Genomic DNA, 25,524 nt, shown 5'->3' with positions numbered 1-25,524 from the left:
GCCTGGAAACTGCAGCATCCAGGATGCTATTCACTCAGGCAGATGAAAGAACTGTGCGTGTGTGTGTGTGTGTGTGTGTGTGTGTGTATGAGAGAGAGAGAGAGAGAGAGAGAGGGAGAGAGAGAGAGAGAGAGAGAGAAAGATAGAGAGACAGACAGGCAGAGGGAGAAGCAGGCTCCATACAGGGAGCCTGACTGGATCCCAGGACTCCAGGGTCCCACCCTGGGTTGAAGGAGGGGCTAAAACCCTGAACCACAGGGGATGACTTGAAAATTTTGTTAGCCAAGAGGACTGCTGTGAGAGCAAACGCTTAACAATCCACTGAATCAGGAGTCTAGGACCTGTTGAGTGACAAGAAATCTGTCCATTCCTTATCTCCGCAGACACTACACCTACCTCTCTAGGGTTTCCAGGTGTCATGGAGCGCAGGACAGGGGTGAGACCCAGCCTCTTCCTTCTTACCCCACAACTCAGCCACACCCAAAGTCCCCTGAGTTTCTCTGGTGTCCACCAGGAGTGAGAAAACATACTGCTGTGAGTTTTGTGTCTGTGTATGTGAAGAGACGATACAGCCTGGGACTGTTTCTATGGTAGAAAATGTTTCTGTGGTGGATCTACTTTCCACAGAATTCTTCAGAATGAAAGTCTGGAGCCCAAGAAAAAAAATGACTTATCTTAAAATATGCAGGCAAACCTTTGTCTATGGATTTCTCCAGGATTCCCCATGAGTGAGGGCATCGGATAATTCTGAAGTAGGTAAAAATCATTACATCCATGTGCAAATACCTAAAAGTAGATAAACACATCCTTTTCAAGAAATGTAATAATTTTACTTTCATATTAAATACAATGGAGTAGGGAGTGCATCTAGGAGGTGCAGGTCATTGAACATCAACTCTTGTTTTTGCTGATGTCCTAATCCCAGGATAGTGAGCTCGAGCCCTGCACAGAGCTCTGCACTGAGTCCAGAGTCTGCTTGAGCCTCCTTCCCTCCTCTGCCTGCCCACAACCCCCCAATGCATGCCCTCTCTCTATATAAAAATAAAGAAACCTCTAAAAATATTAAGACTGACTAGGAGTGCTGGGTTAAAAAAAATGGAGCCTAGATCTTAGAGCAGGAATGAGAATGTCAGGAGATTCTTGCAACTCTATTTTCTTATCATTCTCCTCCAAGAGTTGGACCCCTCAGACTAGAAACTACAGCAAGATCATTTCTGGTTTTCTCTGAAATCCTGGTGGAGACATAGCTCAGACCTGAGGAGCCAGAGGGAGAGACCAAAGCCAAAGGACAGAGGAACAGAGGGGAGAAGAGAAGAGAGGGGGTGTTGTCGGGCATAGCCAGCAGGATCTGGTCCAAGTTCCCATGGAGATGGTTCTGAGAGAGGAGACTGTGTCTGTGACCAGCGTTATGGTCAGTGTATCCCCTGTGGATATAACAGTAGTGACACAAGGTCACACTCTACAGAATGAGATGATAGAACTGAGTGTGGAAGAATGTTTGGAGTCTGCACGTTCAGGTGGAGCACGGTGTTTCATCCTGTTCATCTTCTCCATATTGAGAGGGGAGGTGCCTTGGGCTCTTTTACATTATATGTCTGTGTCTCCTGGAATGTTCCAATTTCTCTTGGTCTATGCGCTTTACTGGAATGTTTCTGTTTCCTGTGGAAGCATAGATCATCGTGCAGCAGAGCCCACCCTGCTCAGTCTCTCCAGATAAGTTTCTTCCTGAATGGGGGTTCAGAGACAAGATCCTTGGGTCCAGAGATTTGTCTCACTCCCCCCTTATCTGAGACCCTGTGAGTATCTTGTCAAGGAGGACAAGCTGACAAAGTCTGTGGAAGAAAGTCAGGCTGTAGCCTGGAAGCTCAGTCAAGGCTGTGCTAGCTCACAACTCAGGGCTTCTGCCAGAGAGCTTGTCCTATATTAACTCCCATTTTGCTTCTCTTCACTCCACAAAAGGTAAATTCTACATTCACAACAGCCTCACAGGCAAAGGGTTTTGCATCAAATGATCAGATTCCTCCTCCCTAGACATCCAAGCCATACTCCTCCACCCAGGACTATTGCAAAGCTCCACTGTGTACCAGAGGAGAGGAGGCCACAAGCAGGCACTGGGGGATCAGGAACAGGACCCCAGAGGATGACCATGGTCCTGAGTGGTGTCAGCTGTAGGAAGTTACATCCACAGGACTACTTCAACCAGTGTCCCTGGAGCAGGGTCAGCGTTTTTACAACATTTCAGGACCCCAAAACCCCCATTCCTAACCACAACTCTGATGTCACAACTGAGGGTCAAGTCCACAGCTATGGGCCATGAATTCCTCTTGGGCCTGGTTCTCACCCAGCATCCCCACAGCCTAGTGTCTCATACCTGGGATTCAATGAGCCTTGGCCTGTTCTGAGAGCAGAGGCCTGGTAGAGAAGAGGAGGTTTCTGCTCTGACAGCTGGACGGGAAGAGTCCACCCTGAGTAGGACTTTCAAACTGCTGGGATAGTCATTTGTTCTGAATATTAAATTAATAAAAGTAGACGTTCTATGGGAAGAGAAAAGGACCACCATGACAACAGGATCTAATTTTTCTTTTATTTGTGTATTTTTTATTGGAGTTCGATTTGCCAACATATACCACAATAACACCCAGTGCTCATCCTGTGAACTGCCCCCCTCAGTGCCCGTCCTCCAGTCACCCCAAACCCCCACCCACCTCCCTTTTCAACACCACTTTTTTGTTTCCCAGAGTTAGGAGTCTCTCATGTTCTGTCTCCCTGTCTGGTATTTCCCACTCATTTTCTCTCCTGTCCCCTATAACCCCATTTACTATTTTACATTCCCAAATGAATGAGATCATATCATGTTTCTCCTTCTCTAGTTGACTTGCTTCACTCACCATAATACCCTTCAGTTCCATCCACATCAAAGCAAATGGTGGGTATTTGCCATTTCTAATGGCTGAGGAATATTCCATTGTATACATAGACCACAGCTTCTTTAGCCATTCATCTTTCAATGGACACTGAGGCTAATTTTTCAATTTGGATCACTAACAATATTTCTGTATCTATTTCTTCTCAGTTTTTATTTCTTCTGTGTCTTCAGAAATGTGTAAATAGAAAACTAGGAGGAAGGATATTGTGACCCAAAATCTACTTCCAGGAAAATTAGTGTGTATTCAAGTTATCTTAAATTGGGAGACAAAGTCCAAGGCCATAGGCAGGCTGAGGTGTTGCCCCTCATCCTCTTCTGTGTGTGCCCTTGTGACCAGGACCACTGAGCCAGATTGTAGAGTAAGAGTCATTCTTATCCTCACCCTGCAGCCCAGAGATGAGCAGAGGCGCTGCTTTGGCTGAGGTGTCTTCAGATCCAGAACAGGGCTGGGGATTTTGAGCCCTGGTGCTTATCTGAGTCTGAGTAGAAACTCAGGAGATATGGGGGGAAGGGGACTCCCTGGCTTCTGTTGGAACCAGTATATGTAGCAGCCGCCAACAATGAAGCCACTGCTCATGGTTCATGTGAGTCTGGCTGTTGTTCCTGGAGATGCAGAGGGAGGTGGGGGAACAGCTGGGCCATCCCTGGCTGGGACAGGGAAACTGTAGATACACAAACTCCCAGGAGGTGGGGAATTTTTGGTGGTAGTTTCCAGGGGATGTTAATATCGAGGAAGGTCCCCCAGAAGACAGATGATGTCCCTTCCTGGGAAGAAAGACAAGAAATGGAGGAGGAGAGGAGTCCAGGCAATGTTGACAAATCCCCTGTCCCAAGAATGGAGCTGCACTCTGTTAAGCTTGTCTAATTCTCCCTACAGTCTCCCGGCAAATGACAGTGCACTTTATGCAAATTGTCACCCCTTCCAGTCTCTCTCTGACTCCATCTGGTCAGTAATTCAGGAAAACAGGGGACAGAGGATGCTGAAGGCAGGGACTGCTCAGAGTGGACATAGGAAAGATGGAGGGAGCATCTGTGGGAAACGCTCAAGACCCTGCCCAGGAGACTCTGCCAGGCCCTTAGGGAACCAGGCTGTTGGGTCTCACCAGGGACCCAGAGTGCAGCTCGGCCTCTGCCCAGCTGTGAGGTCAGGGGGGCTCCCCCAGGTGGGAGGGTCCCCTTGCAGGGCCCAGGGGATGCACATTGCCCTTTGCTGATTACATGTCCCTTTCAGGGTCCTCAGTGTCCTGAAGGTAACATCCAGAGCTGTGATCCCAGCACTCACCAGTGACCTGAAGGACTGGGTGGAGCACCCTGCATGGTCTGCTGTAAAGAACATGGATACAGCGTCTGTGATTTGAGAGCTTCCCACATGGAGGGAAGAGTCCTCACAAAATAAGCACTCCTGTGAGGGAGGGAATGTCTACAAAACATAAATCCTGCAAAAGACTGAGCCTATCCTAACCCATGGAACATTTAGGGAGCTCCTCTTGGGACGGCCTTTCATATTAATCTCAAGAGAGGAGTGGCGGTGTTCTGCACAAAGAGTCATCGAAGAAAATATTAAAATATTAAAACAATGCATAAAGATCTTCAAACCATGATGGGAGGTGGTGATTTAACAAAAGCATCACCACCTGGTGAACCTGTGGCCCCGGGGGATAGGAGGGGGGACAGAACAGGGCAGGACTGAAGATAACCAGGTGTCAGGGCAGAGCACCTGAAGCAGGAGCACAGCCGGAGGGGATGCTGGTGGCTGTGGTCCCAGGAGAAGGCGGGGAGGGAAGCGGGAAAGAGGACTGTGTGAACTGGGGTCTCTGCTATGCCAGGCCCTTCAGAGTGCTGCTGTCACTGCAGGGGAGCCTCAGGTAGGGAGAGGCTTCTCTGAGCATGTAGGAGTAGAAGATCTAGGGAAGGAGCACAAACACTGAATTCCTAGCTCAGAAATGGGAGACCCTGACCTTGAGCGTCAGGATCAGTGCCCATAGCCTGAGGCAGGTATGCAGCCCTGGTGAGCAGGCCCTGTGGTGTATGTGTCGTGTAGGGGGACAGGAGCCTAGATTGGTACCCTGGACCCCTTCCCTGGGTACGGGACAGGGGACAGATGTCCAGGAGGCAGCGTCCCTCAGTCCAGGCTGGCTCAGAGGGCCTTCCCTGCATCATCCCTGCAGTGTGTGGTGATGTTAGTCTTCCCCTCTGCTCCAGGTCCCCAGAGGTGAGCCAGGTGTCAATGATAAGACATATGCCCCTCCTCGTCTCCCACATAAAAATGTTCCAGGAGGGTTGAGGCCAGTGACCATGTGTTGGGGGTTTGCAGACCTTTACAGCCCAGCAGAATGAGGAGTCATGGAGGAACACGACCTGAATGTCCAAGGTCAGGCTGCAGTGCCCGGGATATGGGGGTCATGAAGAAATGGGGTGGAGAACCCCAACCTCTGCCTTGAAATGCACAGCCCCAGGATCCCAGCCACAGGGCAGCAGAGCTTGGGGATCTTTCTCAACCTTTCAGCCCCCAGAGGGAGGAAAGTATCATCTTGGTCACTGCTCCCCACTCCCAGGTCCTCTCCTGGTGCCTGTAATGTAACCCCTCTGAGCTCAGGGTTTCTGAGGCTGACAGCAGGTGGGACCTGGGCCCAGACTCAGGCAAGGGATGCACAGCATCCCATGGAGCTGAGGGACAGGCTTCCAGGCTCCTGCTGCCCCAGTCCTGGTCCACACTGGCTGAGATGAGGGAAGAGGATTGCAGAGCAGAGCCCTCTGCCTCCAGTGCTGTGGGTCCCCAAACCTTGTGCATGGAGGACAGGCCACACCCAGGTCCCACCCACCCTCCTGAGGCTGCACCTAATGACTCCAAATGGCTCAGAACCCCCTTCTGTGGCTCCTTCCGGGAGACTGTCTCCTACTGTCCCCACTGCTCCACTGCTTCTCCAGGATTAGAGTGAGGCTTGGGGTCAGGACCATCCCCAGGGCAGGGAGCACATGGACAAAGACATCAGGGATGCTGCCCCCATGGACTCCAAGGTGGGTCCTCGAGGCCTGGTCTCTGTCTCTCTCTGTCTCTGTCTCTCACCCCAGCTCCTCTGTCACCTGAGCCTCTGTCCACTCTCCTGGGGGGGGGAGGATACAAGCTCGCTCTGTCTCTACGATGACCTCTGTCTGTGGCCCTAGGTGTGTGCTGTAATTTGCAGGTTTATAAATAATCAACCATTAGTTTTCAAACTATCCAGTGTTATAGCTGTATCCAGTGTCCTAGGGCAATCGTCTCCAGAACCATAAGGGCGGCTCCGATCTCCACACTTGCTATGGAGAGGTTGAGACTCTCACAACACAGGACCTTCTGTTCCTGAAGGGACAACGATGTCTACCATCACCTATGACCTTGGACGTTACGGTTCAATTCCAGGCCCGGCCCTGACACATGACAAGGACTGAGCCCTCAGCCCAGGGGACACACTCTGTCATCCTAAGGGGCTCACGTGCAGTTTCCTTGCTCCCTTTTCAAATTTCCTGTTCACACTCCCTGAGGTCTCCACCTTCCTGTCCTCCCCCTTTGGGGACAAGGGTCACACCTCCTTGGAGAAGTGGATGAGATGATATTCCCTGTGAGCTGTCATGGACCCCAGCCTTCTAGAAGACATTCTCTGCCTGCATGAAGGAGCTGTCACTCTGGGGTACAGTTTACTGAGCTGTGACAACACAGCACTGGGGTGCCGCTGCCTTCACAGTGCCATGTAGGAGAGTGACATCACCTCGAATAGAGTCGCCTAACACACTCCCCCTCCTCCTTCCTCAACCTGCTGTCAATCACTGGCCTCCTTGCCACCTCTAGATACCCACATCTTCCAAATTACAATGAAATTCCCATGATGTGGAATTTAGCCTTTTATGTGTTATTCATCCTGAAGAAATATGCAGTTAATATTCATGCATGTTTTTGAACTTAAGAACTTATTTCTTTATTTTTTTAAATTTATTTTTTATTGGTGTTCAATTTACTAACATAGAGAATAACCCCCAGTGCCCGTCACCCATTCACTCCCACCCCCCGCCCTCCTCCCCTTCTACCACCCCTAGTTCATTTCCCAGAGTTAGCAGTCTTTACGTTCTGTCTCCCTTTCTGATATTTCCCACACATATCTTCTCCCTTCCTTATATTCCCTTTCACTATTATTTATATTCCCCAAATGAATGAGAACATATAATGTTTGTCCTTCTCCGACTGACTTACTTCACTCAGCATAATACCCTCCAGTTCCATCCACGTTGAAGCAAATGGTGGGTATTTGTCACTTCTAATAGCTGAGTAATATTCCATTGTATACATAAACCACATCTTCTTTATCCATTCATCTTTCGTTGGACACCGAGGCTCCTTCCACAGTTTGGCTATCGTGGCCATTGCTGCTATAAACATTGGGGTGCAGGTGTCCCGGCGTTTCATTGCATTTGTATCTTTGGGGTAAATCCCCAACAGTGCAATTACTGGGTCGTAGGGCAGGTATATTTTTAACTGTTTGAGGAACCTCCACACAGTTTTCCAGAGTGGCTGCACCAGTTCACATTCCCACCAACAGTGTATGAGGGTTCCCTTTTCTCCGCATCCTCTCCAACATTTGTTGTTTCCTGCCTTGTTAATTTTCCCCATTCTTACTGGTGTGAGGTGGTATCTCATCCTGAAGAAATATGCAGTTAATATTCATGCATGTTTTTGAACTTAAGGACTTATTTCTTTAAATGTTGACTACTATCACACTCTACGACTATACATCAGGTTGGAGTAAATCTTCGTTACTTCAAGTCTGGATATTTCATAAAAAGCTCGTAAAAAAATCAGTGTGTATATTTTTTATTGCTTTCAGGGGTGCTAATTATGAATAAAGTTTCCATAAACATTCACGTGGGAATTTTTCTCTAGAAAGCTTTTTTTTTTACCTTTTATATTTCTGAGTGTGGCATTGATTTATGTGTTCCTTGCAATCATCAAATAATAAGAAGAAATCATCACCTGGTTGAAGATAAGGCAATAATGTTGCCAGCTGTAAAAAAAGCTGACATGTGCATCAGCAGAACAGGGATGGGGATGAAGGACCATGATAGCTTCGTGGCCTAAGAGTGTTTCTTTTACTGAGAAATCAGAAGATGACAAGTGAATGTACTCTAGCCTAAAAGAACCAGTCCCTGATCCCAAAGGCAAAACTTTCTCATTCCTTTGACACCCTCTGTGCACAATGGGCTACTCTGAGATACTCTGAGGTCAGAGATGATGAAGCAGGTGCCATTTCCAAGAGGTCCCCAAGATGCACCTGTGTTCAGGGCATCAACTGAAGAATGAGCAGAAACCCAGGGGAATCCTAAGCAGGCAGCTGCTGGGGCGCTCACTCACTTTGCAGATGGGTAAGTGGGTTTTTGTCTCACTTCCCCACACGCCTGGAGTACTGTGCCACCACTGAGACTGCTGTCATAGGATGAGCAGTAATAATCGGCTTCATCCTCAGCCTGGAGCCCAGAGATGGTCAGGGTTGCTGTGCTGCCTGACCTGGAGCCAGAGAATCGATCAGGGACCCTCGAGGGTCGGCTACTACTACGATAGATGAGGGTTCTGGGGCCTGTTCCTGGAAGCTGCTGGTACCAGCCCACATAATAGCCATAACCAACATTGGAGCTGCTTCCAGTGCAGGAGATGGTGACCCTCTGGCCCAGGGACCCAGACACTGAGGCCGGCTGAGTCAGCACAGACTGGGCCCAGGACCCTGCAAGAAGGAGAGAATAGACAGGGTGATGCTGGAGTCTGGATTGCATATGTCCTCCCAGGGCCCCTCGCCCTGTCCCACATCCAGTCACCTGCGCAGTGAGCGAAGAGGGTGAGGATGAGAGGGGACCAGCCCATGGTGGAGGTCATCACGGATCCTGTCTTCAGTGGCCCCTCAGCTGAGCAGAGCCTCCCCTCATCTCTCCCTTCTCCTCTTCATCCTCTGAGAGAGGGAGGGGCTCTTCCATGCAAATGAGACCCCGGCTCTCTGACCCCTCCCTGGTTCTGGGTCAGTTCCCTCTGCCTGAGCATATCAGGGGGGGTGAGCAGAGGAGGGGCTTGGGGCTGGTGTGCGGTTCAGGAGGTCCCAGCTGTGAGCCCTGAGCAGAGGTCACAGTCAGTGCCAGGTGGTGTTCCCAGCTCTTATCCAGCCTGAGCCCTCAGAAATAAGTCTCAACTGTGTTCTGGCATCCTGACACCACCTCACCCTGCATGACATGGGGATCAGTTGGCCATGGGACACAGGTCCTGTCTCGAGAGCTCTGACCACTCTCCTCCTATGATCTGGACGAGTCTCCCCACATGTGGTCTCCCCTGAATGTGGCATAGATTTTAGGCTACACTCTCATTTCTTGGTGTGAGGGACTCCTGGGTCACTCAGGGGTTAAGTGTCTGTCTTTGGCTCAGGGTATGATCCTGGAGTCCTGGGATCAAGCCCCCCATCAGGCTCTGTGCAGGGAGCCTGCTTCTCCCTCTGTCTATGTCACTGCCTCTCTCTCCATCTCTGTGTTTCTACCACAAATCCCTTGGATTTTCATGGGCCACTCAGGACTGAGGTGGTGTCTACACCAATTTGTCTGACATCACTGTCACATCCAGTGGAATGAAGGGTCGCCGTGTACAAGTGGCCTCCTCTGCACAGGATGCTTAGAACTTCCTCCTATATGATGACCCTGGTTGCAGCCCTCTCCTTCTCTCAATTTCCTGAAATACTGAAGACCCAGGGAGCTAGATTTTCCAGGTTGTGTGTGGAAGGCCTCGTGTGCTTTCCTGGAAAGGTTACACACTGAACATCGTTGTCATCTTTCACTGTTTTCACCTTTTTTTTTAATTTTTTAAAATTTATTTATGATTGTCAGAGAGAGAGAGAGAGAGAGAGGCAGAGACATAGGCAGAGGGAGAAGCAGACTCCATGCACTGGGAGCCTGACGTGGGATTTGATCCCGGGTCTCCAAGATCGCGCCCTGGGCCAAAGGCAGGCGCTAAACCGCTGCGCCACCCAGGGATCCCTTCACCTGTTTTAAACATTAGTTCTCCCCACCCCTTGGGCAAGAACTCCTTCCTAGAGTCTGTCCTCCCCGCATATGGACACAGGTCTGCAGGAGCCCTGCCATTTGAGGTTGTCTGTGTGCCACTGACCTCAGAGCACAAGAGGCAGACCTGCAGGGTGTTTTAGCAGGAAGATGTGACAGCTGGAGAATTTCTGGCAAGAATCCAGAGGAAGAGATTGCGTATTGGTCACTCCCTAGACCAACTGTACACATAAATTGGATGAATGTTCTTTTTTTCCGTATCATTATTTTTAATATCCAACATTTATAATATGAGGACCAGGGCTTTCTCCTCAACTCAAGTTTATAAATTTTCAACTGGCTTGTGAAATCAATAGGGATACTTCTTGTCTAATTTGGTTTCTGGGAAGACTTCATTCAGATCCTCAATGGTCATCTGATCAAATGGAATGATGTTCTTTATCATCTCCAGCTCTTTTTCATATTCTTCAATCCTGGCCTTTGAGAGGGATAAAAACTCAGCACAGCTTTTCACATCTTCTATATCCTCAGCATCCACCTGGACAGTGTATTTATCCTCTGGTACAGGAAACTTCAGGGCATTAAACTTCTTCTCAAAGTCACCTACCAAGCCAGCCTTTGCCACATTGGCCTTGTAGTAAACCCAGTCGGTAGCAGGTGGTTTCTCAGGAAGAGTAGCCAACCTGGAGGTAAGCATCTCATTCCAGGATTTCAGGGAGTTGGCAATGGCCTTCTGGTTTCAGGGTATGATTTCCACAAAAGCTACCCAATGGTCTTTAGAGCAAGTTTTCGCCCAGCCATCTTGAGATCCTTCACCGATCTCATCAGCCCACAGTCCTGAATGTTCTTTTTAAGAAAATCTTCTCAATGTGCATTGACTAAGACTCAATGATGATGTCACTGTGAAGACACAGGCGGAATTACGAGTATATTGTTCACAGATCTGTGCGGACTGCATGGAAAATAATGATGGAAGTGGCATTGAAAATCTCAGTGCAGTTGCACTTGGTGGCTCAGTGATTGAGCATCTACCTTTGGCTCAGGTCATTATTCCAGGGTACTGGGACCAAGACCTGCATCAGGCCCCCTGCAAGGGCCCTGCTTCACCCTCTGACTCTGTCTCTGCCTCTCTCTATGTGTCTAATGAATAAATAAATAAAACTTTTTTTAAAAAAAGAATGACTTCGTCTTTCATTTAAATAGACATTTAGAAACATTTTATAGAATCATTTGTCTCTTTTTTTAACCTTATGATTATATCATGGGTCTGTTCATGCAGGCAGGAAAATCTGAAGGGGTGCCCATGAGTCCCCATGAGGACCCTTGTTGTATGAATTTCGCAGCTATCTGAGTGACCTGCATTGGCCGAGGTGTCTTTGCAGCCAGAGTAGTGGCTGGGGACACTGGGGCCCTGGTGAGTCTCAGTAGACCATCAGCAGGTACTCAGGAGGCCTCCTGGCTGCTGGAACCAGCATATGGCTACCGCTGCAGCCACTGCTCAGTGTGCAGGTGAGTCTGGCTGTTGATCCCAGGGATGCAGAGAGGGAGGGCGGCTGGGTCAGCACAGGCAGGGATGGGGAACCTGCAGACATATTCACGGGTGATGGATCAGAGGCCAGACTGAATTTCCTCAAATCTCTAAGCTAGACCAGCAGACGTAGGCTGACAGTGGCTCTGTGTCCCTGAGGTCACTCCTGACCTGTGCACTGACAGAGTTGAATGAACATTAAAGATCACAAGTCAGGGTGACAAAGTCCCTGGTCCCCTCCATGGGCTGGGCTGCCCCACGCCTCCTCTTCTACTCCCCCCTCTGCCAGAAGGGCTGTCCATGCACATAGGCTCCACCCACTCACTGCCCAGCCCCTCCCTGGGCCCTGATCCTGGAGCTTTGCTCACACCACACACTGAGGAGAATGGGGTTGGCTTCAGTCCTGGGAGAGCCCTGGGGGGAAGCATCAGCTGGCACCACACACAAGTCCCTGCTCAGGGTCCAGGCCTGAGAGGACACAGCTGCTGAGCTCTCATCAGGGAGCAAGGGACCAGCACACAGGCCCAGGCACCCTGAGTGAAGGATCCTCACAGAGCAGCCCTGTACGGACCACAGGGCAGTCCCTCAGCGCCCCCTCCTGGTCACAGGGCACTCACCTCAGCAAGGCCCAAAGCCCTGAAAGCCCAGCTGGTTTCCAGGGCTCACCAGTTCCCTCCCCATTGGCATGGCCAGGTCTGACTCTCAGAATGGGTTCCATCTCTTGGGCATTAGAGACATGAGTTCCACATGTTCTCACAGAAATGTATTTGTGTTTTAAACTCCTGTTTTTGTCATTTTTGTGTATTTTTTTTGGACTTCTATTTGCCAACATATAGTATGACACCCAGTGCTCATCTGTCAAGTGCCCCCCTCATTGGCCATCACCCAGTCACCCCGTTACCCCACCCACCTCCTCTTCCATTACTCCTTGTTCGTTTTGTACCAACATATTTGGTGTATCAGTGACAAATCCGAGAAGCAAAGTGTGTTCACAGATGAGCACTAGTGTGGCTCCCATCAGGCCATATTGTATTAGAATACAGTCTACACTATAGGGACATATTCAAACCCTCATTCATTGTCTCCATCATTCATGTCTCCCTATACAGATTCTTTTCTTTTATGGACAAACCTCATTTTTTTCACATATTTTGCTGTGGAATCCACTCAGTAGGATTGTGTTGAAATATGGAAATTATATGTACTACCAAAGACGGCGGACGAGTAGTGTCCCCAAGTCACCTGTTCCCACCAACTTACCCAGATAACGTTCAAATCATCCTGAAAATCTATGAATTCGGCCTGAGATTTAAAGAGACAACAGGGGATCCCTGGGTGGCGCAGCGGTTTAGCGCCTGCCTTTGGCCCAGGGCGCGATCCTGGAGTCCCGGGATCGAATCCCACATCGGGCTCCCGGTGCATGGAGCCTGCTTCTCCCTCTGCCTGTGTCTCTGCCTCTCTCTCTCTCTCTCTGTGACTATCATAATAAATTTAAAAAAAATTAAAAAATAAATAAATAAATAAATAAATAAATAAATAAATAAATAAATAGACAACAGCTGGAATGCTACGGTGAGGAGAGTTCACACTTCTATAAAGGTAGGAAAACGGAAAAAAAGAAATAAAGAAACTAAAAGCATCCAAGGGTAGGGGCCCTGAGGAGCTGGGCTGAGGCCGCAGCGAGCACCCCCAGGTCAGGAGAGCCCTGTCGGAGGAGCAGGAGCTGCACCAAACTTCCCGGATGGACAGGCGCCCACAAGGATTCAGAGCATGACCCCAGGAGGGCGGGGATGCCCTCAGGCTCCCGTGGGTACGAAAAAGCCCCTGCCCAGGGGAGAGCCCCACATCCTGTGGCTGAGCTCTCTAAAGGGCTGCAGCATGGCCCGTGGCCTGGAAGCAGCTCGGAGGGGCTCGGGCGGAGGCTCCGCAGAGACGGGGCTGCACGGCCGTGAGCCCGATTCCAGCAGTGCAGGCCTGGGAGCCCAGGGCGCCGGGGACACAGCCCAGGATCCGGCCTCCACCCGGGACAGGCGGAGGTGGGAAGGCCCAGGCAGGACAGCGAGGACACCTGTCGCTGGGGGCCCCAAGCTGAGCAGGTCAGGGGCCCCGCCCCAGAGCATCCAGTCCCCTGCAGACTGAGAGCTGCAGTAGTTACTGCGGGAGCTGACTCTAGGGCTGGGGAGCTGGCCACCACCACTGCTATTGTTCCTTGTGTCACCTTGTGCCACGGACAGAGCAGGGCTGCCGGGGAAGAGGGACCTCACAGGATAAACAGCTCCCACTGAGACGACCTGGCAGGGGGCAGGACAGCTCCCCAAGTGCACAAACCTGAGAGTCAGCACAACAGGCCCCTCCCCTAGAACCAGCTAGAAGGACAGGGGAAGAGCAAGTTTTTTATTTTTTATTTTTTGTCAAATGATCCTTTGTTAAAATATTTTTCTTTGTAGTCACCTCGCTGGGCATTCCACTGCATAACTATTGATGTCATCTATGATGTCATGAGGGTTACGACAACCAACATTGCAGCCCACAGACCGGGCAGTGCCCAGGATCTCTTTAATGGTTCCAGAGAGTTCTCTGGCTAGAGATCGATGTCACGTCTGTCAGGCAATATTGACAAACTCATCAAAAGTGATATTTCCACTGTGGTTAATGTTTTTCTGCTGCTTTCTGTCTCTTGGTGGTTCCTTGAGGGCTTTGATAATCAGGACAGAGGCAGAAGGTATCACTTCAATCTGGGCCTGTCTGTTCTGAATGATCAGTTTCACTGTAATCCTTAGACCCTTCCAATAACCGGCTGTCTTGACGATGTCATAACCAACCTTTTTTGGAGACAGACCCGGCAGTCGATCTTCAGGGCCAGGGCAGACATGGCACCGACCTCGCCACCGGTGCACCTCAAGAACATGACGTTGATCTCATTGGAATCGAACTTAGGCGGCATAGTGGAGGCAGCTGGTGTTGGATGACCCTGGATTCAGGAGGACCAAAGACAGTTGCACCTTTGCCTCCTCTGAGCCTAAAGCCAAAAGCAGAAGAGTAAGTTCTTGACCAAGCAGTGCTGGAAACAACAGGGGAAATCAGGGGACTTCCAGTATACAGAACAGGGGATACCCCTCCTTGTTTTGTTTTGTTTTTTGTTTTTTTGTTTGTTTGTTTCTGTTTGGTTTGGTTTGTTTTGGTATGGTTTTTTGTTCTTTATTTGTTATACCTTATTTTTTTTCCATTCCATTTTCCAGTATAACTTGATTTTAGCCACTCTGCACTGAGCAAAATGACTAGAAGGAAGAACTCACCACAAAAGAATCAGAAACAGTACTCTCTCCCACAGAGTTACAGAATTTGTATTTTTTTAAAATTTTTTTATTGGAGTTCAATTTGCCACCATATAGCATAACACCCAGTGCTCATCTGAAATACCCCCCTCAGTGCCAATCACCAAGTCAACTCAAACCCCTGCCCAAATCCCTTCCACTACCCCTTGTTCATTTCCCAGAGTTAGGTATCTCTCATGTTTTGTCACCCTCACTGATATTTTCACTCATTTTCTCGCCAAATTACAGAATTTGTATTACAATTCGACGTCAGAAAGCCAATTCAGAACCACAATTATAAAGCTAGTAGTGGCTCTGGAAATAAAAGCATAAAGTATTCAAGAGACTACATGACTGCAGAATTTAGATTTAATCAGGCCGAAATTAAAAATCAATTAAATGAGATGCAATCCAAACTGGAGGTCCTAACAACAAGGGTTAACGACGTAGAAGAACAAGTGAATGACATAGAAGACAAGCTGATGCCAAGGAAGGAAGTTGAGGAAAAAAGAGAAAACCAATAAAAAGATCATGAGGAAAGGTTAAGGGAAATAAATGACAGCCTCAACAGGAAAAATCTACGTTTAATTGGGGTTCCAGAGGGTGACGAAAAGGATAGAGGAGCAGAAGGTGTCTTTGAACAAAACGTAGATGAGAACTTCCCTAACATTGGGAGGGAAACAGGCATTCAGATCCAGGAGATAGAAAGATTCCCCCTAAAATCAAAAAAATAAAATAAAAATTCAACACCTCGACATTCAATAGGGAAACTTGCAAATTCCAAAGATAAAGGAAAAATCCTTAAAGCAGCAAGAAATAAGAAATCCCTAAACTTTATGGGGAGAAGTATTAGATTAACAGAAGACCTTTCCACAGAGACCGGGCAAGCCAGAAAGGGCTGGCAGGATATATTCAGGGTCCTATATGAGAAGAACATGCAGCCAAGAATACTTTATCCAGCAAGACTCACACTCAGAATAGAAGGAGAGATAAAGAGCTTCCAAGATAGGCAGGACCTGAAAGAATATGTGACCACCAAACCAGCTCTGCAAGAAATATTAAGGGGGACTCTGTAAAAGAAAGAGGAAGTCCAAGGGAACATTCCACAAAAACAGGGACTGAATAAGCATCATGATGACACTAAATTCATATATTTCAATAGTAACCCTGAACGTGAATGGGCTTAATGACCCCATCAAAAGGCGCAGGGATTCAGACTAGATAAAAAAGCAGGACACATCTATTTGCTGTCTACAAGAGACTCATTGTAGACATAAGGACACCTGCAGCCTGAAAAGAAAGGTTGGAGAACCATTTACCATTCAAATGATCCTCAAAAAAAGCAGGGGTTGCCATCCTTTATCAAATAAACTAAAGTTTATTCCAAAGACTGTAGTAAGAGAGGAAGAGGGACACGATATCATACTTAAAGGATATATCCAACAAGAGGACTTAAATATCATGCATATTTATGCCCCGAATGTGAGAGCTGCCAAGTATATCAATCAATTAACAACCAAAGTTAAGACATACTTAGATAATAAATCACTTATACTTGGTGTCTTGAACACAACGCTTTCTAGAATCGACACATATTCTAAGTACAACATCTCCAAAGACACAAGAGCTTTAAATGATACACTGGACCAGATGGATTTCACAGCTATTTATAGAACTTTACATCCAAATGCAACTGAATACACATTCTTCTCAAGTGCACATGGAATGTTCTCCAGAATAGACCACATAATGGGTCATAAATCAGATCTTAATCAATACTAAAATTGAGAATGTCCCCTGCATATTTTCAGACCATAATGCTTTGAAACTAGAACTAAAACACAAGAAGTTTGAAAGGATTACAAACACATGGAGGTTAAGGACCAACCTGCTACAAAAAGAAAGGGTCAACCAGGAAATTAGGGAAGAATTAAAAAGATTCATGGAAACTGATGAGAATGAAGATACAACCTTTCAAAATCTTTGGGATACAGCAAAAGGACTCCAGAGGGGGAAATGCATCGCAATACAAGCATCCATCCAAAAACTGGAAAGAACTCAAGTACAAAAGTTAACCTTGTACCGAAAGGAGCTGGAGAAAAAAGAGCAGATAGATCCTACATCCAGAAGAAGAAGAAATTAATAAAGATTATAGCAGAACTCAATGAAATAGAGACCAGAAGAACTGTTGAATAGATTAAAAAAAACCAGGAGATGGTTCTTTAAAAGAATTAATGAGATAGATAAACCATTAGTCAGCCTTATTAAAAAGAAGAGAGAAAACACTCAAATTAATAAAATCATGAACGAGAAAGGAGGGATCACTACTAATACCAGGGAAATACAAACAATTTTAAAACTTATTATGAGCAGCTATACGCCAATAAATTAGGCAATCTAGAAGAAATGGATGCATTTCTGGAAAACCACAAACTTCCAAAAATGGAACAGGAAGAAACAGAAAACCTGAACAGGCCAATAACAAGGGAGGAAATTAAAGGAGTCATCAATAACCTCCCAAGACACAATCTCCAGGGCCAGATGGCTTCCCAGGAGAATTCTATCAAATGTATAAAGAAGAAACCATAGCTATTCTACTAATGTTGTTCGGAAAGATAAAAAGAGATGGAACAGTTCCAAACTCGTTCTATGAGGCCAGCATCACCTAAATTCCAAAACCTTACAAAGACCCCACCAAAAAGGAGAATTATAGACCAATATCCCTGATGAAAATGGATGCAAAAATTCTGGAAAACTGTGTGAAGTTTCCTCAAAGAGTTAAAAATAAATCTGCCCTATGACCCAGCAATTGCACTGCAGGGGATTTACACCAATGATAGAGATGCAGTGAAATTCCAGGACACCTGCACCCCAATATTTATAGCGGCAATGTCCACAGTAGCCAAACTGTGGAAGGAGCCTTGGTGTCCATCGAAAGATGAATGGATAAAGAAGATGTGGCCTATGTATACAATGGAATATTCCTCAGCCATTGGAAATGACAAATACCACAATTTTCTTTGAAGTGAATGGAACTGGAGGGTATTCTGCTGAGTGAAATAAGTCAATCGGAGAAGGACAAACATTATATGGTCTTATTCATTTGGGGAATATAAAAAATACTGAAAGGGAATAAAGGGGAAAGGAGAAAAAATGAGTGGGAATTATCAGAAAGGGAGACAGAACATGGGAGACTCCAAACTCTGGGAAAAGAACAAGGGGTGGTGGAAAGGGAGGAAGACAGGGTGTGGGGGTGACTGGGTGACGGGCACCAAGGGGGCACTTGATGGGATGAGCACTGGGTGTTATGGTATATGTTGGCAAATTGAACTCCAATAAAACTAAATAAATAAATAAACAATAAATAAATAAATAAATAATAAATAAATAAATAAATAAATAAATAAATAAATAAATAAATATTTCCTTTAGCTCTGCAACAAACTACCCAGTTATGTTCCCAAGCGATTTGGACATTTGGCATCCCCCCCCCCCAGCAATGAAGGAGAGTTCCTGCTGCCCCAAATCCTGGGCACCATCTGATGTTGTGGTATTGAATTTTAGCCTTGCTGATGGGAGTCTGATGCTGCCTCACTGTTTCAGTGTGTAGGCCCTAGTGACTTATCACGTGGGAAATATTTACACAGGTGCAATTGTTCTCTGTGTACAATTTTGTAAGGGGTCTGTTCACATCTGCTCACTGGGATGACACGACCCAGCACCCTGGAATTCAGGAGCTCCCAAAGCTCTGATCTGAAAGGAAAGAGAAAATCATTATCACCAAATACCAGAACTCAGGGAATTCTCACTAAATCCCTAGAGTGGTACCAGTGGACAGGCAGGCAGTGGGCCAACTGGTTCTCTTGGGTCACACATCTTGCACAACTGCCCTTCTTCTCATTCCAACACAGCAATAGTGTGGGTCATATCGCTTCTGAAATCCATGTAACTATTTTTTCATTGGGAGATGAATATCTTCAAAAGGAGGTATTTTCATTGGAATTTAAACAAGTCTGGAATTTAAATTTAAACAATTCTGTTTCTAGTGAGATACAAAGCATTCAATGCCAGATTCTGAGCCTGTGTTGCTTAGAGACAGGGACAGGGGAGTGATGGAATAAGAGGTGAATAGTAGGGCAGCCCACCTTTAGCCCCAGGCGAGACCCTGGAGACTGGGATCCAGTCACACTTTTGTCTCTCTGCATGTAGCCTGCTTCCCCCTTTGCCTGTGTCTCTCCTCTCTCATTGTGTGTCTCTCATGAATAAATACATAGAAGAAAATTAAAGATGTGAAGAGTAGACGTTATCACTTGTCTCTGGGAAACAGAAATTATCTGGGTGATATTGATCGTATGCAGCTCTACAGCAATGATGATCAATCTCTCCCCAGGCTGCAGCCCAAGGTGGTCAAAGATGTTTTTGTCAACACACCTGGGCCTGGAAAATTAGGTTTGAATCCCTGCTTGTTCTCTCAGTGCTGTAATGGGTCACAATATAGCATCTCTGCCTGAGAGCTGTGGTAACATTGCCATGGTAACCCCTGTGTTTCTACTGCTCTTGTGAAAGAGAAGATGACCTTGGATCTGGGGTCATCAAGAGATTCCTTAGGGCAGTGACACATGTACACATGGGAGAGTTCTTACTCTTGATATTCACATATCCTACCACCCTGGATTATGGAAAAGTTCCAATGGGGACTAAGGGAAGAAGGAGACAGAGTCAGTACCTGTGGGCTCAGGACACCCATTTACAGGAGTCTCCATCAACCTGGTGGCAGCTATAGCAAAGGCTCATTCATGCACCCACATCAACCAACTTCACTGAAGCAGGCTGAGCATTTTCCCAGTAATGGTGCAACATCCTCCAAATCTCATAGCCCATAAAAGGGTTCATGGCCATAGGCCCCAAATTCCTACTTTGATGGACCCCCTTCTCCTCAAGTGCACAACCCAAGCCTCAGGTGATGAGTGAGGGATCCCATCCAGCTCTGAGAATGGAATTGCCTATGACCCGTGTCCTCACACAACATCCCATATCCCAGTGTTCAGGCCTAAGACACAGTGAACCTTGGTCACTTCTGAGCAGTGAAGCCTGTGAGGGAAGGGAAGGCTCTGCTCTGAGCCCTGGAGGTGCTGAATCCATGCTGGGGAAGACTACACCCCCTGTTTAGATAGTCCTGGACCTCTGATGGAGACAAAGTCAATGAAAGGCTCATTGTCCTCATTTCAGGAGAAAAAAATCTTCGCAGCACAGACTCTGGTTATATGACATTTGGAAACTCAGGTAACATGACTGTTACCACATTGAAGTGTTTTGTTTTATTCTTGTTTTATTTCTGAGGACATATAGAACTTGAAGAGATAATGGAGAATAGGCTCATTATGAACCAGGCGGTAATTTTAAGTACACATTAGATATATCACTTATTTTACACGTTATAAATTTTCATGGAAGAAGCATCTGAACAGATGAAGGATTTTGTCCCATGTCCCAAACTGTCAGTGTCACTGTTAGAAGCATTATAGTTTCTGATTAGACAGTGAAGGTCAGTCTAGTCCTCAGGCTGCAGCCCAGAGATGAGGGTGCCCTCCAATGACTGAGGCATCCTTGGATCAGGAGAAGCAGCTGGGGACCCCAGAGCCCTGGTGCTTATCTGAGTCTAAGTAGTAGTATAGGTGATACCAGGGAGAGCTCCATGGCTTCTCCTGGAACCAGTTGATGTAATAGCTGCCAATACTGGAGCCACTGTTCACGGTACAGGTGAGTCTGACTGTTGTTCCAAAGATGTCAAGAGGGAGGGCGACTGGGTTAGCACAGGCTGGGACAGGGACCTGCAAACACAGACACTGATGTGTAATGGAGCAGAGACCAATGTAAAACTTCCCAGCATCTGAGCCAGAGGGGCTGATGGAGCCAAGGAACTGGAACATGGTATGTGACGCCTGTCTGTCTGTACCTGTGCACTGAGAGAAATACATCAGGAGACAGGAGTATAGGCAATGATGTCCATCCCCACACCAGGTGGGGTCCCCAGACCTCTTTTTGTCCTCCATTCTTTTCTACAAGAGGGGTGTCCATGCAAATGAAGTCCATCAAGTGATTTCCCAGCCCCTCCCTGAGCCCTGGTGCTGGAGCTCAGCTCACACCACATTGTGGAGGTTGGGAGTTGCTTCTCCTCTGGGGAGAGCCCTGGACGAAGCACCTGCTGAGACCACATACAGTGTCTGCTTAAGGGACTCCTCCAGGCCTGAGAGGACACAGCTGCTGAGCCCCAACAAGGAGCACAGGGCCCAACACACCGTGTGATGGGTCCTCACTGAGCAGCTATGTAGGGATCACGGGCCCATAGCTCCCCACTGGTCACAGGCACCCAGCCCACCTTGGACCAAAGACCTGGGATCCCTGGGGCCTTCACCAGCTCACCAGGTCCATGTCTATTCACAGTCCCATGTCTGATCTCTAGATACCATGATTTGTACACACTGCACATGATTACTCTGTTTCCTCATTCTCTGAAGTGATGCTTCTCTATGGAAAAGACAAACATGTACACAACTGACCTATTCAGGTGTCACCAAAGAAGTTACCCCAAGGTGAAAGTTAAGCGTCTATCAGGTCAAACATCACTGATCAGAGGACAGTGGAGCTGGTTTGAGGGGTTTGAGGCAGATCATGAGGGATTGATGGAGTTGAATACTGTCCAGGAAGTAAGGTTCTAGGCTTATTGCCAAGACAGCAGTTCAGCAATGATTTTAAAGCTCAAGTGATGCTGTTACAATCTGTTCGGAATCAGATATGACCGAGTGATTTGTGAAAAGCAAACAGCTTTGCCTGGTGGAACATTTACTGGTGAATATTAGACATAGCTCTTTAGGTTTGGAAGTGAGACATATCTCGTAAATTCATGGTTTCTGTGCATTTGTGTTTTCCAATTCCTCTCAGATATTTGTTGCTTCACACACTGTTTATATTGTACCCAATTATTTTTTTCTTTTTTTTAAATTTCTTTTTATTGTAGTTCAATTTGCCAACATATAACAATAACACCTAGTGCTCATCTCATCAAGTGTACACAAGTATTTTCATTTATAGTTTCGTACCCTTTACTTTCCTTCAATTGGAAGATGAGTGTGAAGTTTTATCGTTGTTTCCACATGCCTGGGATTAGCGTGGAGAAATCATGTTCTCAATGGGCCCCAAACAACTTTGGTATATGTGCAAATAGCCAAGAAATCTCTAGACTCATAAGGACCTGAGGTAAAAGATATATGACCATGATCACCCTCTTCCCTCAGATAACTTTAGGATGAATGTTTCAGATGAGTCATGGTGCGTTTATTTAGATGGCCATAACTTTTAATTTATTCTCTTATAAAATTTATTACATGGACTGTTTTCCTTTTTTTAGGATTTTATTTATTTATTCATGAGAGATACACTGAAAGAGAGAGAGGCAGAGACACAGGCAGAGGAAGAAGCAGGCTCCATGCAGGAAGCCCGACGTGGGACTCGATCCAAGGTCTCCAGGATCACACCATTAGCTGAAGGTGGCGCTAAACCGCTGAGCCACCCGGGTTGCCCTGATTTTCTTTTATACATTTATAAAAGATTTATTTATTTGAAAGAGAGAATTGGGATAGTAAGAGAGAGACAGATGAGTGGGGGGCGAGTGGGTGGGTGAAGCAAGCTCTCTCCTGAGCAGGATACCTGACAAGTTGATTGATTTTAAATGTTACAAAAATTAAATGTCTAAAATGACCACTCTTGATAATCTGTCACTTTGCATTTGCAAATATTTCATTATAATTCAGTTCCTATCTTCATGAAACTTATGGATTTTTAATATCTTTTATTTTGAAATTTGAGTCTGGGTATAATAAATGAGGAAAATAAGCTTTATAATGTATACTCAAAGTTGTTCATTCCTCCCTGCTTCTCTGTAGTATTCTCATTATTTCCTCCTTAAATGTTTGAAGGCATTCTCTAGAGAAGCCTTTGAACCTGGAGTTATCTTTGTGGCAAGGATGTCAGCAGAAGATATGAACAAATAATTTGGTATAAGTGCTGGTGAGCATGAGTTAAACAAAGTGATTCCTCATTCCTTAAACATAATCTACAGTGCATAAATTGTGTCTGTGGCTCCACTTTATATGATTTTAATTTTCATTTACCTTTAATATTATTGTTTCTTTTGTTTTTTATTTTAAATACTTTATTTATGTATTTGACAGAGTGGTCTCTGACTTTAGAGAGTGCACACAATCAGGAGGAGAGCCAGGCATAGGTCAAGGGAGAAGCAGGCTCACAGCTGAGCAGGGAGCCGGATGTGGGGCTCAATCCCAGGACACCAAGATCATGATCTGAGATGAAGACAGATGCTAAACCAAATGACCCACCCAGGTGCCCCCTATATCACTGTTGATGTAAAAAGAACTAAAATACTAATTTTATTACAATGAGATTATTTTAGTAATATTTAATAAATATAATGTATTTTAAAGCAAAATAAACAGAAGCCATCCAAGTATAATGTCAAGTGTTGCACAACATTATTTAGAAGAAGCCATCAGACAGATAATAATTACGCTATCCTATGTCTCTTGATATTTCCCTGAGAGCCCACGGTCATCAGGAATCATGATGCTCAAATCGTACAGTCTCCAGGCTGAATTACACATTGACATCTACTGGTCACGTGTTGTCCCTCACCTCTTCATGTCACAGCATGCACTGTTCCAAAGCAGGCTGTGGTGACCACAAATGGATTGCAATTTTGAATCTGTTTCTCAGTGTTCTTGAATCGTTAGTGGGTTGTGGGAATGATTAAGTTAGAAGATATTACTCTCTTTACATGTAAGGGGATATTTTCAGAACTAATTTCATATTAATACAATAACAGATGCTTCTTAACACTAACTTGCATACGAGAATCTTGGAATGCTTGTTAAATACACATCTATGAACAATGAGAATGGTTTCTGATTTAGAAATATAACATGGAGAATTATAGTTTTATCAAGCTCCACATGATGAAAATATTAATTTGGTCTTCATCATCAAATTAGTGAATAAAATGAGATCTACCAAGCCTCTATGTTTAATAGACCATATTGAAAACTGTCGATTAAAAAAAAAAGAAAACCGTCGATTGAGGCTCAGTATTTGTTTATGTATAATGGAAATGAAGCTCCTCACTCTTCAACATTTTAGACAGAGAGGGAGCGAGGAAGCACAGTCTTGGAAGGTCACATTGGATAGATGGACATGCCCTGGGAGAGATAAATGGGGTTCATTTCATGAACCACTGAACAGGAGAATGGGGTCAGGGAGCTTCACTTCCCATGGTGGTGTTGACTCTTTCCCCATCTCACTCTCTCTCCTGCCTTTATTTTTTTTTAAGATTTTGTTTATTTATTCATGAGAGACACAGAGAGAGGCAGAGACATAGGCAGAGGGAGAAGCAGGCTCCATGCAGGGAGCCCGATGTGGGACTCGATCCCAGAACTCCAGGATCACTCCCTGAGCTGAAAGCAGATGTCCCTCTCCTGCCTTTAAAGCTGAGGTTTTCTGAGCCCATGAGGAGGTTTTGGTTGCACCTCCCCATAGATTTAAATCACTGTGTAAATGTACTACCCATACACAGTGAACAATAATAGTCTCATCCTCAGGCTGGGCTCCTGTGATGGTGAGGGCAACTTTGTTCCCAGAGATGGATCCAGAGAAGCGATCAGGGACCCCGTGGGGGCAGCTGCTTGTGCTGTAGATAAGCATGTGAGGAGCCCGGCCATGGGTCTGCTGGTACCAGCTGGGGTAGTTACTTGTAAAGACTGACCCAGAGCTGAGGCCACATGTGAATGTGACTGTCCCTCCTGGAAACACTGAGAGTGATGGATCCTTGGTGACCACAGTCTGAGAATCTGCTCCTAAATTCAAGAGGAGAGAAAGGTGTTGATATTGGAGACAAGGGTCGCATGAGTCCCTGTTTTAAGTGCTCCCCACAGATGTAAAGTCTTTTTCCTGACCTGAGCCATAGACAAGGAGCCCAAGAAGAAACACTGTCCAGGCCATGGTGGGGACCCTCACAGACTACAGCCTCCTTAGACTCCTAGGATGGAATGGGGTGTCCCTGGACCTTTTCATGTCTCCTGTCCCATGAGGTTAAGAAAACACTTCATGCAAATCAGCTTCCTCTCTCTCCCTGCCCGAGAGTCACCAGCATGTCCCCTAGGAGACTTTGAAAGGAGCAGAAACTGGGACTTCACACACGCAAGTGACTGCAGGGTGACCTGAGACACTGGGTGTCAGGAGGACATCTTCCAGTAAATGACCGCCATACTGTCTCTAGTGACCTCTGCCCCAAGGCTCTTCTCTGGAAAGCCTGAAAGCTGAATGAGGAGGTGGATGTGTTCTCACCTCCTGGCCCCACATCTACCTCATCTCAAACCTAACCCATCCCTGGAACATTTTCTTCTCTCCCCAGTGACATTCCCTCTTCTGTCCTTGGAGGGTCTTAGTAGTGCCCCTTCCAACAGTGAGGACACTGGAAATCTCAGAGCCCCTGTGACAGAGGTAGGGGCAGTGGTCTCCTCTCAGTTAATCATGGACCCGGTCTGCAGTAGTCCCCGGGGAGATGAACAGGGATGTCTCTTTATTAGAAATGAGGATGACATTGTGTGAACAGGTGATGCTCATGGAGC

At 46.5% G+C, this 25,524-nt stretch overlaps 1 pseudogene and 1 gene segment (V, D, J or C); both read right to left on the bottom strand.

Annotated features, from left to right (window-relative positions):
* Positions 1 to 8,302: 8,302 nt before the first annotated feature.
* LOC140619023 (immunoglobulin lambda variable 1-40-like) lies at positions 8,303 to 8,862 on the bottom strand. The segment is given in 2 exon segments: positions 8,303 to 8,673; positions 8,765 to 8,862. Coding segments are annotated over 2 exon segments (429 nt in total).
* Positions 8,863 to 13,960: 5,098 nt separating this feature from the next.
* LOC140619022 (large ribosomal subunit protein uL11-like) lies at positions 13,961 to 14,457 on the bottom strand (annotated as a pseudogene).
* Positions 14,458 to 25,524: the final 11,067 nt, after the last annotated feature.

The sequence above is a fragment of the Canis lupus genome, chromosome 27, assembly GCF_048164855.1.
Source record: "Canis lupus baileyi chromosome 27, mCanLup2.hap1, whole genome shotgun sequence".
Taxonomy (NCBI): domain Eukaryota; kingdom Metazoa; phylum Chordata; class Mammalia; order Carnivora; family Canidae; genus Canis; species Canis lupus.
Note: the sequence above shows the minus strand (reverse complement) of the source record. Positions and strands in the feature narration are given on the sequence as shown.